This window comes from Canis lupus, chromosome 3, assembly GCF_048164855.1.
Source record: "Canis lupus baileyi chromosome 3, mCanLup2.hap1, whole genome shotgun sequence".
Classification (NCBI taxonomy): domain Eukaryota; kingdom Metazoa; phylum Chordata; class Mammalia; order Carnivora; family Canidae; genus Canis; species Canis lupus.
This window is the reverse complement of record NC_132840.1, coordinates 15,437,258-15,450,501: the sequence shown is the minus strand read 5'-3', so window position 1 is coordinate 15,450,501 and position 13,244 is coordinate 15,437,258. Positions and strand designations below refer to the sequence as shown.

The 13,244-nt window shown below is 45.3% G+C and overlaps 1 protein-coding gene across 3 annotated transcripts; it reads right to left on the bottom strand.

Annotated features, from left to right (window-relative positions):
• Positions 1-299: 299 nt before the first annotated feature.
• On the bottom strand, positions 300-12,234 carry NUDT7 (nudix hydrolase 7). Of its 3 annotated transcripts, none has more exons than XM_072819149.1 (4): positions 12,115-12,234; positions 9,996-10,149; positions 5,551-5,709; positions 300-1,021 (listed from the first exon to the last, which is right to left on the bottom strand). In XM_072819149.1, exons 1-4 carry the CDS (start codon positions 12,147-12,149, stop codon positions 653-655), a joined length of 717 nt encoding a protein of 238 aa, XP_072675250.1. In that variant the 5' UTR covers positions 12,150-12,234; the 3' UTR covers positions 300-652. The 3 variants fall into 3 exon arrangements, with proteins under 3 accessions (XP_072675250.1, XP_072675255.1, XP_072675257.1); XM_072819154.1 differs by lacking the exon at positions 12,115-12,234 and adding an exon at positions 10,246-10,398; XM_072819156.1 differs by lacking the exons at positions 9,996-10,149; positions 12,115-12,234 and adding an exon at positions 8,345-8,501.
• Positions 12,235-13,244: the final 1,010 nt, after the last annotated feature.

Below are 13,244 nucleotides of genomic sequence, written 5' to 3'. Positions count from 1 at the left end.
GGAAAAGGGAGAGTCCAAGGAAGCTGGCTTACCTCTTCACTTAAGAGATGACCTGCAAGAGCAAATTTTACTCACATCCCATTGGCCCAAATTAAGTTCCAGAGACACATTTAACTGCAGGGGATCCTGGGTAATGCAGTTTCTTCCTGGGGAGATAGGAACTTAGCTTCGACTCTACTGCCAGGGAGGAAAAGGTGGATAGATCCTAATGGCCAGCCAGAAGTTTCTAGTCACATGTAACAACAGACAGAAAGAGATATTACCTCTCTTGAATAAAATAAATGCCACAGGGTCATTCATATATTCAGCAAATATTTATTTATTTATTTATTTATTTATTTTAATTTTATTCTCAGCAAATATTTATTAAGTGCCTACTTTGTGCCAGATACCTTTCCTTACATGTGTAGAACAAATACTGACATGTTGTGGGTGAAATGATGCAACACTTTGAACACATTTTTCCACTTTTGAAAGACTTTTTGCTCTTTCAGCTAATACAAGGCAAGTAGGGAAAAAGTCAAGGTTTTTGGTCTTCATATTGCAGGAAAAAGAGCTGCACCTGTCAAATTCCAATAGCTTGCATTGTTGTTGTTCTTCTGGATCAGCACCCACAAAATCCTCTTAGTTATTTGGGTGGTGGTCTCACAAATCACAACTTGCTTGTAGCATGTTTATGAAGTTTCAGGAAATTCTCTTCAGAGGATGAAATTAGGTCATTGAGATTAAACTCCATTTCAAAGATGGGTTTTCTCCCCAAAATAATTAAGGCAAGGAACAGGGCTAGTTTTGCAGTTACTCCCTTGACTTGGTAAGTGACACCATCTTCAGGGTTTGTGTACTCAAAGCAATGAATAACAACATGATGATCACTATGTGTCAGGTAGCTCTGGTGGTAGACATGCGGATGTAGGAAATATTCTAGAGGCACCAAAAACACGCTCTTAACTTCATCGGGATTAGGCTGGGCCTGGAAGTTGTGGTCTATAAATCCTACAACCGGGGTTATCAATGTATCTCTCTAAAAGCAGAAAACAAAATACGCAGATTAAGAAAACAGTGCAAAGCAGTCAATTACACAAGGTGGGTAGGGAAGGAGCAAGAATTTGCTCCAGAGGTGAACGTCATATCCCCTTTGAAATGGGGGTAGTCTCACCCCTACCTGACGCAGTGTCTATGAGACAAGTCTGAAAATGGTATCTTTTGTGAACATACTGGTATAATCTTTCAGAAGGGCAATCTGACAATATTATAAAAACATGGTCCCTTAGACCTAGCAACCGCATTTGTGTAAATATATCTGTATGATAAATTTCTACCAGTGAGAAAAGATACAAGACTGAAGCATCATTTGCAATAGTCCCAAACTATAAAGTTATCACTCCTCCACTGATGGACATTCAGGGTCGGTCAGTTATGAGTGTATCTACAGGATACTCTGCGGCCCTCAGAATGCATGAGATAGACACCTTTCCCCATCAGGACAGATAAGGATGTGCCATCTTATTAATAGAAAAGTGACAATATTAACTGTGTCATATACCCAATTATGGGAAACTACATTTATCATTATATATTAACTATTTTACATAACAGATGTTTATATGTGGAGAAGGATTTCTATTTATAACCACAATTGCTTGCAAATGAATGCAGGGTATTGTTAAGTGAAAGACCTGCTGGGAAATCTCCAGGGTGAGGCCTGGGGTTTAGTGTAGGAGCTGCATCATAAGAGAAGAGCTGCATAAACTTGAAATGGAAAGTGAGAAGAATCTGGAGTTAGGGGCGGGGTGGGCATTCCAAGAGAAAGTAGCTGGGAAAAGCCAGGGATACCTTGTGAAGCTGGGATATTAGAGCAGGATAAAGAGGTCCATGGAAAATTCTCAGGGCTGTGACAGCTGAAGCATGTTTAAGAGCAGTAATGAGTCAGACCATTAACTGAATTCATGGTGAAAGTCAGTATCTGGACCAGGAGTGTAGACTTTAGCTGTCCTTGGGGTGGGAGATCTGGGATCCTAAGGGGCCCCGAGGCAGAAACAGCATTCTATCATCAGTGAACAACACATGGCCCTGGGTGAATGCTTGGCCTCTTTGGCCACAGGTTCCCCAGAAGCAGTCTCTGGGAGGTAGGGAACACTCAGATGCAAGTGATTTCTTAAGGAAGTGCTCCCAGGACAAAGCCTGAGGTAGGGAGGAGGCCAGGCGAGGGTGCTGCGGGGCATCCAGGTGTAAAGCACGGTGCAGAGCTAGGCTGTCATGCCCCTCAGCACAGTCACTGGTGAAGGCCTGCCCAGCCAAGACCATTCTCAGGCCCTCCAGGCTCTCAGTGAGCAAGGAAGGGTGGAAAGCTGCAGGTGAGAACTTTCAGAAACACAGTAAGAGGGATATGATGGCTTCTGAACAGAACCTGCAGTGTTCGTTCAACGTGCATTTGTGGTTGCTATCACCATGAAGTGACCCACAGCTTCTGGGGCCCTGTCTAGTACCCAGCACCCTCTCCCTGCTTCTTCACAACATGTCTGAACTTGAAGAAGCCCTAACAGCAGACTTGAGGCAACCTGTTCAAGGTCATGGCCACGTAAGACTTGGTAGAAACCAGGATTCACCGGCTGCTGTCCACACACTAGAGCATAGTGCTTAAATGCTATGAAGACACAAATGTCACCATTATCTCAGAGATGACACATCAGCCTTGCACATGGCTTACATACTGCAGTGGAGAGTTCTCAGCTGCAGCTCGGATTCAAGCTCTTCCTGAGGGCTGAGCTAGGAGCACAAACTCACCCTTACTGGAAGGGCCAAACTGCTAGGCACAGGTATGGACAAGCAACTTAGCGTGGCAGTGCTGGCCCTTGGACTCACATGTCTGAGTCTAAGGAAATAACTGGTGTGTGTGGTGGGGGAATCAAAGCCACAAAGGGAGGTAATGTTGTTATACTGAATGTTTCTGCTGGGAAGTCAGGCATTTTCAACACGGCTCTAGCTTAGAAAGTCAGAAAGACTTTGGAAATCTGTGGATGAACCAGAATCTCTGGACACATAGTTCCCAAAACACAGGTGTCTGCCTTAGAAGGAAAAAAGGATGGTGCGTGCACGGCAGACATGCTAAGACAAAGGAAAGACTGAATTTTGACCACTTGCTGAGCTGAAATCCCATGGAGACTGTCTCCTGCCGTGGCAGCAGGGATAAGGCATGTTTCCAGCTCCTGGAAGAAGCCACATGCACTTAGAAACATTCTCGGGAAAGGAAATGCCACTGAAAGGCACCAAAATGCTTACAGGAGCTGAAGCTGCAGAGGTGGCAAAGTGAAGGAGAATGCGTGGAAATGTATGGGTTTGTGGCTTCTAAAGAGAAAAGGGAGAAATGTCTCCCGAGGCTGTTGCAAAGAGAAGCACATACATGTATGGCAGGACACCTGGAGTGGGCTTGGAAGGCCATAGCCTGCCTTGAAGGATTAACAAAGGAGGTGGGAAACAGCCAACAGCACCCTCTCTAGCTCTGACTCCCAAAAACACCTCCAGACATCGCCATGTACCCCGGGGGCAAAATCAGCTCTAAGTAAGAATCACTGAGTTAGATTCTGCTTGTGTTTAATAAATGGTAGTTTTACACTACGTTTAAAAGATTTGCAAGGTCCCAAAGAACAAAACAACCCTCGCCAGCACTTCCAAACACAGGACATCTTTCTTGAAAGCCTTTGTTCGTCCTAATTTCTTGATAATGTGATTGGCATTATTATATCAAGAGGAGGTCATTTTAGAAATCTCTGGCTTTAGGAGCATCTGGCCCACCAAAATCTCCTGAAGACCCAACATTCTCCTGTGAAGACAGTCGTATTCTTACCCCTCATAGGCAGAACTCAGTAGTTCCCAGGAGCCTTGGAAACTGAGTTACTCTCACTTTGGGAACTTTTTTACCATTAGGGTTCAATCTGTCAATAGAGTTTTAAAATAAATCCCCCCTTTAGGCTGGGGGATTTGTAGACGTTGAGTGGAAGGGGTTCCCATTAGAAAACTTAGTTGCCTAGGAAGTAATTGATACATTTCTTGTCCTAATCCCATGCTTTCCCCTCTCATTTAGGAAGCATTTATTTGAGAGGCCATTAACTTCTTCTGAACAAAATCTCCTTTGAGTGGTGACCTTTCTGTTTTCAAAATGGGCCTGATTAAGATCGATGTCTCAGCATCACTGATCGTCATAAGACTGTACCACCGAGACTTTAAGCCAAATGGAACATAAAGGATGGTCTGACTCACTGTTTTTCTCATTGTTATGCATCAGTGGGACTCTCCTCCTGAAATAAAAACGTACCTGAAAGCCCAATGTATATAAAGCACACAGTTTATACCTACCTTCAATATGGGATTAGAGCACTTCACCTCTGTGGTAGTCTTCTCCCAAACCTATAACCCTAGCTTAACCGAGGAAAATATCAGGTAAATCCAAATGGAGAGGCATTCTACAACATACCTGAGCAGTGCACCTCAGAAGTGTCAAGGTCACGAGAATAAGGAAAGTCTGAGACACTGTCACAGACCAGAGACTAAAGAGCCGTGACAACCAAAAACACTATGGTATCCTAGATGAGATCCAGGACAGAAAAGAGGACATTAGTAGAAAAATTAGTAGAAGGCAAATAAAGTCTGGAGTTTAGGTAATAACAGTGTATTAACATTGGTTTCTTAGTTGTAACAAACATACACCAGTGATGTGAGATGTTGACAATGGGAGGAACTGGGTGCGGGATACATGAACCCTCCATAGTATCTTTGCAACTTTTCTGTAAATTTGTAACTATGCTAACATTACAAGTTTATATTAGAAATTTTAAACCAATAAAATAATGCTGTCATCCAAGTACAAATTTACAACATTTACTCCTTCTAAAGTCCATTAATGCAACAGTTGAAAGTTCATGTGCAGTAAGATCTGGGTATATCAGCCCCAGAATTCATTTTACTCCTTTCATGTTTGTTTTTTATGTATACAATCAAGGAAGTCCTGATTCACACAGAAATGTAGTTACAAATAGTAATAGTTCTTAAACAGCTTGCCTAGTGATCTCAGGGTACTTCTCTATTAATGTGATATGGATAAGCTTGATTCCATGGTATGTATAAAAATATGTATATTTAGGACAAAGGTAAGACACTAGTGGCTTCCAAGAGGCTAAAGTTTGGAACACAGCATGCTCAAGGGCATGATTATTTTTTCAACTGAATTCTCAAAAAAAATGTATACTGGCAAAAAAAAAAAAGTGTAAATTGAATGTTAAAGAAAGAATCCCGAAGCACCTGCAGGATTCTAGAGATCCACTTTCAGAGATGGAGTTCGAACCTTTCATTTCTGGATGGGCAAAGAGGGGCTCCAAAGGGAAAGGGGGCTTGCCCAAGGCCACTTGACTGACAAGGGGCAGAGTCTACATGAGAATCTGTCTCTGGGCTCCATCTGTCAAGGGTCATGCTTGCCCATACACGGAATGCTGACAATCATGGATCCACCAGGGGCTCATGACAGTGTAAGCAATCCAGTTCCACTCTACCACTTACGTCAAACAGATACGGCACCAGGCAGCAGACAACCTCCACCTGATGAGGATGTAGCCCTACTTCTTCCTGGGCTTCCCGGAGAGCTGTGGCCACATCATCCACATCTGTAGGTTCACACTTGCCTCCGGGGAAACAAACTTCTCCAGGTGACCTTCTTAGCTGGATAGTGAAAGAACAGAGCTGTGATGCAGGATTCCAGTTGACTCATTCAACAAGTATTTACTGACCTATTTTGTGCCAGAGACCACTCCCACACTAGGGGTAATAAGGGGGGGGAATAAGAACACCCCCTCCCCAAAAATTTTTTACTTGAATCCTCTTTAAAAATGAGCTTTGAGAACTTCCTTCACTTGTAATTTTTTTCTACTTGCCCCTAAAAGATACCAAGCACACGAAACAGATCTATGCTTAATGGGGGGGAGGTGGGAGCCAAAAGGAAGTATAATAAAAAGGGCAATGTTATCAATAGACAGCCTTTACTGGATGCTTACCCTGCTCCAGGCGTGCTTCTTCACAAGAAGCTTTTCCACTTAGCCCTTAGAACAGGTCCGTATGCTGTTATTTTTAAAAAGCATTTATTTTTTAATTGAGGTGAAATTTATATAACATAAAATGAACCATATGTTTAATTTTTTAGAGAGAGAGAGTGTGAGCAGCAGGGGGACAGGGAGAGCAGAGGGAGAAGGAGAGAATCTTAAGTAGACTCTGCTGAGCTCAAAGCCTGACAAGGGGCTCCATCTCATGACCCTGAGATCACAACTTGAGCCAAAATCAAGAGACAGATGCTTTACTGACTGAGCCACCCAGGTGCCCCTAAAATGAACCATTTTAAAGTGAACCACTCAGTGACATTTAATACATTCATGATGCTGTACAACCACTACCACTGTCTAGTTCCAGAACATCTTCTTCACCCTGTACTTGCTCCCCAACCTCCCGCTTCCTTGCCCCTACTTTCTATCTCTATGGATTTACCTATGCCATGTATATCATGTATTTGTTATCCATCCATCCGTTGATGGATATAGAAGCTACTGTTACACTATTACCATTTCCTCTTTTGACAAGGGAACTGAAGCTCAAAAGAGTTAAAAACAAAAAACAAAATAAAACAAAACCTGACCAGGGTCACACAAGGGTTATATATGTAGTAGAGCCAGAATGTACACCAGTGTTTTAACTCTCCATCCCATGCTCTTAACCAGCATACCATACATGCATTAAGGCCTACTAAAAGGCAGGTAATGTGACCGCTACTTGAGCCATTAGCATGGACACATCGGCACCTCTGTATCTCTGTGCATGCATGCAAGGGAACAGAAGTCTCTTCTCCCTACACTGCCCCTTCCATCTCCACTCTTGATTCCATGCCTTCCTGACTTTAGAAGAACTGTGGCTCCATTTGTAGCATCCTCCATCTTTGGGTTGGGTTACAACAAATATAACCCAACTTTATTGACTTCACTCCTGCCTGGTGCCCACCATCCTTTCTATTGAATTGCCATAAGGCCTCAGGCTCAGCAGGAGTCCAGGTGGGCCTCTTCTCAATGGGATGACACAGGGGTAATGTCCCTGTATATCTCCCAAGGTCACAGAGCCAGTCACATAGGCTGATGGCTGAAGTTCATGGCACAGGGTCTGGCCAATGTGAAATATTTATTAATGAGACCTTGTAAGGTCAGTTCTTGATGTTTAGAAGCTAAATCAAGAGATCTCACTGGCATTTTTAGCACCAGGGCCAATATATCTATGTAAGAATAAACTAGATGCTGTTATAAATTCTGTAGTGCTCTAGAATTTAAAGTCCCATTTAAGCAAGCTTTTTTAAAAAAACAAAAGATAACATTTTAAAGTAACTCTCTGCTAATGTATCAAGAACACTGCAGGAATTGCTACAGGACGTAGGAATCACACACATCTTCACATCAATTACAGTTACGAGAGTTGGTGAAAACAAGGTTGAGGGATAGGTTTCTACAATCTCGACTACTGACTACCCAAATTTTTAAGAAACAAACCTACTGTTACATCACCTCTGAAAAAAAGTATTCTATTGTAGCACATGGAGCACCAGAGCATTCGTGGCAGAAGGCACCTATGGGGAGTCAGCAGGCTCGACAGAAATACAGACCTGATGGGATGGCTATTTCAAATACTATTAAGAAAATGCTATGCTGTTTTGAAGAAAATAGACACATTCATAAAAATGATTATTCATAACTGTCAGTGCCAAAAAGGGCCTTAAGTACAGACGTTTTTAATCTTTCTTTTTAACGGCATAAAAATTTTTATTAAATAAAACCTTTATGGAAATCTATTTAGAAGCCAGTAAGGTTGTAGGCTAATTTCCCAAAACTTTTTTTTTTTAATTTTTATTTATTTATGATAGTCACACAGAGACAGAGAGAGAGAGAGGCAGAGACACAGGCAGAGGGAGAAGCAGGCTCCATGCACCAGGAGTCCGATGTGGGATTCGATCCCAGGTCTCTAGGATCGCGCCCTGGGCCAAAGGCAGGCGCTAAACCGCTGCGCCACCCAGGGATCCCTAATTTCCCAAAACTTAAATCTATGTTTTGTTCTTGCATTTTCTTTTGCCTGTTTCAAGCCCTAGCAAGCTGGGGGGAGAGGGAGGAAAGGAAAGACAAGTAGAATGGGGGAGAGGAGGGGAGGAGAGAGGAGGGGAGGGGAGGGGAGGGGAGAGGAGAGGAGAGGAGAGGAGAGGAGAGGAGAGGAGAGGAGAGGAGAGGAGAGGAGAGGAGAGGAGAGGAGAGGAGAGGAGAGGAGGATTCTTTACCTTCATAACATTAGGCACTGTTTTCAATCCCATTTTAGGAATGAGAAAACAGAGACTCATAGAGATTAAAAACTTTGTTCTAGGTTCCAGAGTTGGTAGGAGAGCCCATGCTAAAGCAGGAGGGACTGGGGACAGGCACCCCTTCCCCTTCTCTACTTGTGCGACTCCAGGGAGCTGTGCAGCTCCAGTAAAGCCTGGGAGGGAATTTCTTGCCCCTAGAATGAGACAGGGGTAGAATCAGATCTAATTAGATTTAAATACTTTTAATTAATTAATTTTAAAAAATTTTTTAATACTTTTTTTTTTAAACGTGATCTTTGCACACCAGAGTTTATGGTGTAAGATGATTCTCGCATAATAATCAACAGGCAAAGCTCTCTGGATGAAGTAGTAACCTGAGATCCATTTTGGTCTTGCCTCAACTGTCTACATTATTATTTGTCTGATGGTTCGAAAAATATATTGAAGTGCTTCTCCTCTGCTCTTTGGCAAAACTGAGAACAGACCCAGGTCCCCTGGCTCCCAGCTAGGTATCTCCTGTTGGAATCTGGACTTTCTTACCTCCTGTGTTTATGTGATTGTTACCTGACCCAGACCCAAAAGAATTCACACGAGTCTGATCTCAAACCCAGAAAACTTCAGCTGATTCCTCAGCTTTCTTTTCCCCCCTGAGAGGATACTATTCATTGTTCTGCTTTGAAGCCATGCTGTATGGCCCAGTTTCATTTTTTGTACTTGGATAACTCTGAAGTTACTGCTTCCCCAACTTTTCCTCAGAAGCACCCCAACAGCAAAGGAGAATGACTATATCCAGGGGTGTACCCAGGGAAGCTCCATTCCCAGCCCAACATTTCTTTAAAGTTAGAATAGTTTATCTGAAAACCTCAGGCCATGTCTGCCAACAGCAATAGTGATGGCGGCTGAAGCTTACTGCATCCTTGCCATGTGCTGGGGCCAGTTTAGTTGCTTTGCATTTGTTTCCCTGGAAAATCTTCATAGTAGCCTTATGAAGCAAGTGCTAGCGTTTTGTCTGCATTTTGCAGGTAAGGAGACTGCAGCACAGAGAGGGCAAATAATTAGAACAAAATCACAGAGCTGGCAAGGAGTGAGCCTGCGTTCAAACACAGGCAGCCAGCTTCAGGGCCTAGGCTGTTAATTTCTGTGCTCTAGAATTTTCATATTATAACCTGGGTGGGAGTCTAAAACAGTGGCTGTTGGTGGCAGCAGTTGTACCCATCCCCCACCCCTGCCAGGACAGGGATATCTGGAGACCCCTGTGGTTGTCACAAGGGGTGTGTGTGTGTGTGTGTGTGTGTGTATTACTGGCACCTAGTGGGTAAAGCCCAGGGTGATGCTAAACATCTCATTATGCACAGAATAGCTCACACAATAAAAAAAATTATCCAGCCCAAATGCCAATAGCACCAAGATTAAGAAACCCTGGTCTAAAAGTATTTCAAATTACTTGCTAGCTAAATTACTTATTTTTTAAAAAAACTTCTCCAAAAAATGCCTTGTTATCCTGTGGCTTCTTGTACCCCTGAACATCACAAATCTTGAAAGTCCATTTGAGAATGCATGGTCTCAAAATGTGTGCAAGTGACAAATTGTTGTGGGGTTTTCAAATGTCCTGGAACTTTTTGTCACCTACCTTCTCTGACCGGAGGGTGAACAACAGGTAGAGTTTTCCTTCTTTTACCAACAATGGTAAAAGGACAGAAAATTTGTTAGACGACAAGTGAGAATATTTGGTCCCAACATCATGCTTTTTTAAGCGAGCCTTAGCTTCATCCATCAAACTGTGTCTAAAATGGAAACAAACCAAATATTTTAGTAACCAGAGTTATGATAAAAAGCTCCTAGTCCTATGTTTCTGTTTCATTGTGTATCTTGGAGCTTACCATTTCTGACTCTCATTGTATTTTCCAGGAACACAGCAGAAATAACAACACACAAATCACATGACTGTTGGCAAGATAAGATGAGCAAAAAAATAAAAAAAATAAAAAACTAAGAATACAGTTTAGTACACAAGTTCACTTTGAAACTTAAATAGAAATTATGGTAAAATATTCTTTCAACAATGCCCTAGTTAAATGTTGAATTCTTAATTATATTCCAGTAAGGCAGTGTCGGTAAACAAGTCATTGTAAGGTTACACAACTGTCAGGTTAAGGACTTTCTCTTATATTATCAAACCCTTTCGTCTTCAGTTGCCTTGTAACAGTGGTTCCCAAACTTTAGTGGCAGCAGATTCACCCAGAGGGCTGGGCCCACCCCAAAACTGTGACTCAGGAAGTTTGGGGTGGGGCCTGGAAGTTAGCATCAAACTCCCAAGCAATAGTGATGCTGATCCTGTGGGCCAGGGTAACCCACTTTGAGGACAATGTGCAAAGTATCTGGATTTATAACAAACACTGGGTGCCTTGAGTTCATGACCCTGAATGTTTCGGTCCTTTCGACTGGTGTCTTTTGTGGCTGGTTTGTGTAGTAGTTTAAATAGTGTCTCCCCAAATTCATGTCACCCAGAAGGCTCAGAATGTGACTTTATTTGGAAATAGTATCTTTGCAGATGTAGTTATGGATCTTGAGATGAAATCATCCTGGAGTTAGGGTGGGCTCTAAATCCAGTGATTAGCAACCTTGTAAAAAGGAGAGGTCGTAGACACACACATAGGGAAGAGGGCAAGGTGAAGACACAGAGATTGGAGTGATGTTGCCACAAGCTCAGGAACGTTAAGATCCATCAGAAGTTGCAAGAGGCAGGAAATTTCGGATGTCCAGCCTTCAGAACATTGGGAGATAAATTTCCGTTGTTTTAAGCCATCAAGCTTGTGGTAGTTTGTTATGCCAGGCCTAGAAACTAACCGTTTGGTTTTAACTTTCCGCTGGGAAAGGCAGTTTTTACATCGTGGGCAAAATGAGGTATGTAAGTCAAGGCAGCAGTGGTTTTCAAGTGTTTAGGAATGACCTCCCCAAGCCTTGCTTTCCGCATCTGTGACATGCTTGAAGATATTTGTGAGCCGGGAGTGACACTGATGGCATATACCGTGGCTGGCACCCGGCCAGCGCCCAGTGCAACGGCAACTACCGCCATAAATGTCTCCAGCATTAGGTGGCCCTGGAGGGCGTTCTGGGGGGAGTGCATCCCAGGCACGCAGGCCGCCGGAGGACCCCCGCCCCGGACCAACCTCGGCTTTAGAGGCTCTCCCAGAACCAACCAGGGGCGGCAGCAGTGGCGAGAGTGCGTCTGTCCACGTTTGGGGCTGGTCCCTGGAAGGACCCCACACGGCCCCCCCGCAGCAGGCGCCCTGCATGCGCTCCCCCGGTGCACTTTCCACGCTTCTCTTCCCAGCCTCGCGACGGTCCCGCCAGACGAGGCCTTGCTCGGGGCCCAGGCGGGTCAGGTTAGGTAACCGAGACCCACGGTCACCACGGGGGCCCGAACCCTGAGCTGCCGGGGCGCGCCCATGCTTCCCGGCGTCAGGGTCCGCAGCGGCCCTGGGATGAAGAGGGCCGGCCTCTGGGCAGGCGGCAGCGCTCTGCCCGTGGGGAACGGGCGCGAACCCGGGAGGCTGGAGGCGAGCCCACGGGCCGAGGCCCGCCCGCCTCGCGCGGGGAGGTGCCAAGGCGCCGGGCCCGGCCGGCCAGGTAGGCGGGCGCTCCGAGCCGGGCTCCGCGGGGGCAGGTGCGCTCGGCAGGAGGCCCCGGCAGAGAGGCCCCGCACGGCGCTCCGGCGCTCCGCGTGCCCAGGGCGGGGGAGGTTTTACCTGGCCGGCTCCGGGGACCGACTAGGTCCGGACATCCCGCAGGCAAAAGTTTGCTTTCGGATGGAGACGCCTCGGAAGCGCTCAGCCGGTGGGCATGCGCAGAGCAGCCGCGGCCTGGGGCGGGCGGGGGCGGGGCCTGGGGCCTGGGGCGGGAACGGGGGCGGGGCCTGCGGCCGCCGGGCGGGGCTTAGGGCCAGGCTCTTCGCGGGTTTGCAAAGCGGTTTCTGCCCCGCTTCTTCGGAAGGGAAAAGAATTCTGAGGTTGGTCCTTGTAAAAAAAAAAAAAAAAAAAAAAGGGAAGAGGAAAGAACGTACAAATGCAGTGCTGGTGAGTTCAGAGGATTTGACACCTGCATTCACTGTTGCTGGGAGGTTAAATTGGCTCGTTTTCTGAGCAGCCGTCTGCGCATGTTTCCTCTGTGCTAGCAGGGCGCAGATCCCACCTAGCAAAAAGACACGCGGAGCCTACAGGCAAGTGGGAGAGAGAGAGGGAGGGAGACATGGATGAAACAAGTGCATAGATAAAGCAGAGGCCTTTAGTCCTTGACGAATATATGAGGGAGAAACAGGGAGAAACGTGGGTGAACCAGGTCAGAGAAGGCTTACCAGAGACCACGGAAATGGGGAGGAAAGCAGCTGTGCTCAGGCTCCCCAGAGGGAGCTTCTCCCTCTGCCTATGTCTCCGCCTCTCTCTGTGTGTCTCTCACGAATACATAAAATCAGAAAGAAAGAAAAGAAAAGAAAGAGAGAAAGAAAAGGAAAGGGGAAAGGAAAGGAGAAAGGAAAGGAAAGGGGAAAGGAAAGGAAAGGGGAAAGGAAAGGAAGGAGAAAGCAGGTGTGCATGTGCTCTAGGTGTGGTCCTCAGAGCATGAGCATCATGTGGTGCTGTTAAAAGTGTAGATTCTGGGGCTCACCCCAGAGCTGTTGAGTCAGAAACTGGGGATAGGGCCCAGCAATCTGTGCTGTAAGGGAGTGTGATCATTGGGGAGCTACTCTAAGGTATGTGTGGAAAATAAATAAAGGAAAGAGACAGAGGAGTTACAAGAAGAAGAATAAGTTTGTGCGAAGACCGCAGAAGTGGCTGGAGGAGAGGCAGTTGGAGGGGAGCCTGGTTTGAGCTGATACTTGTAA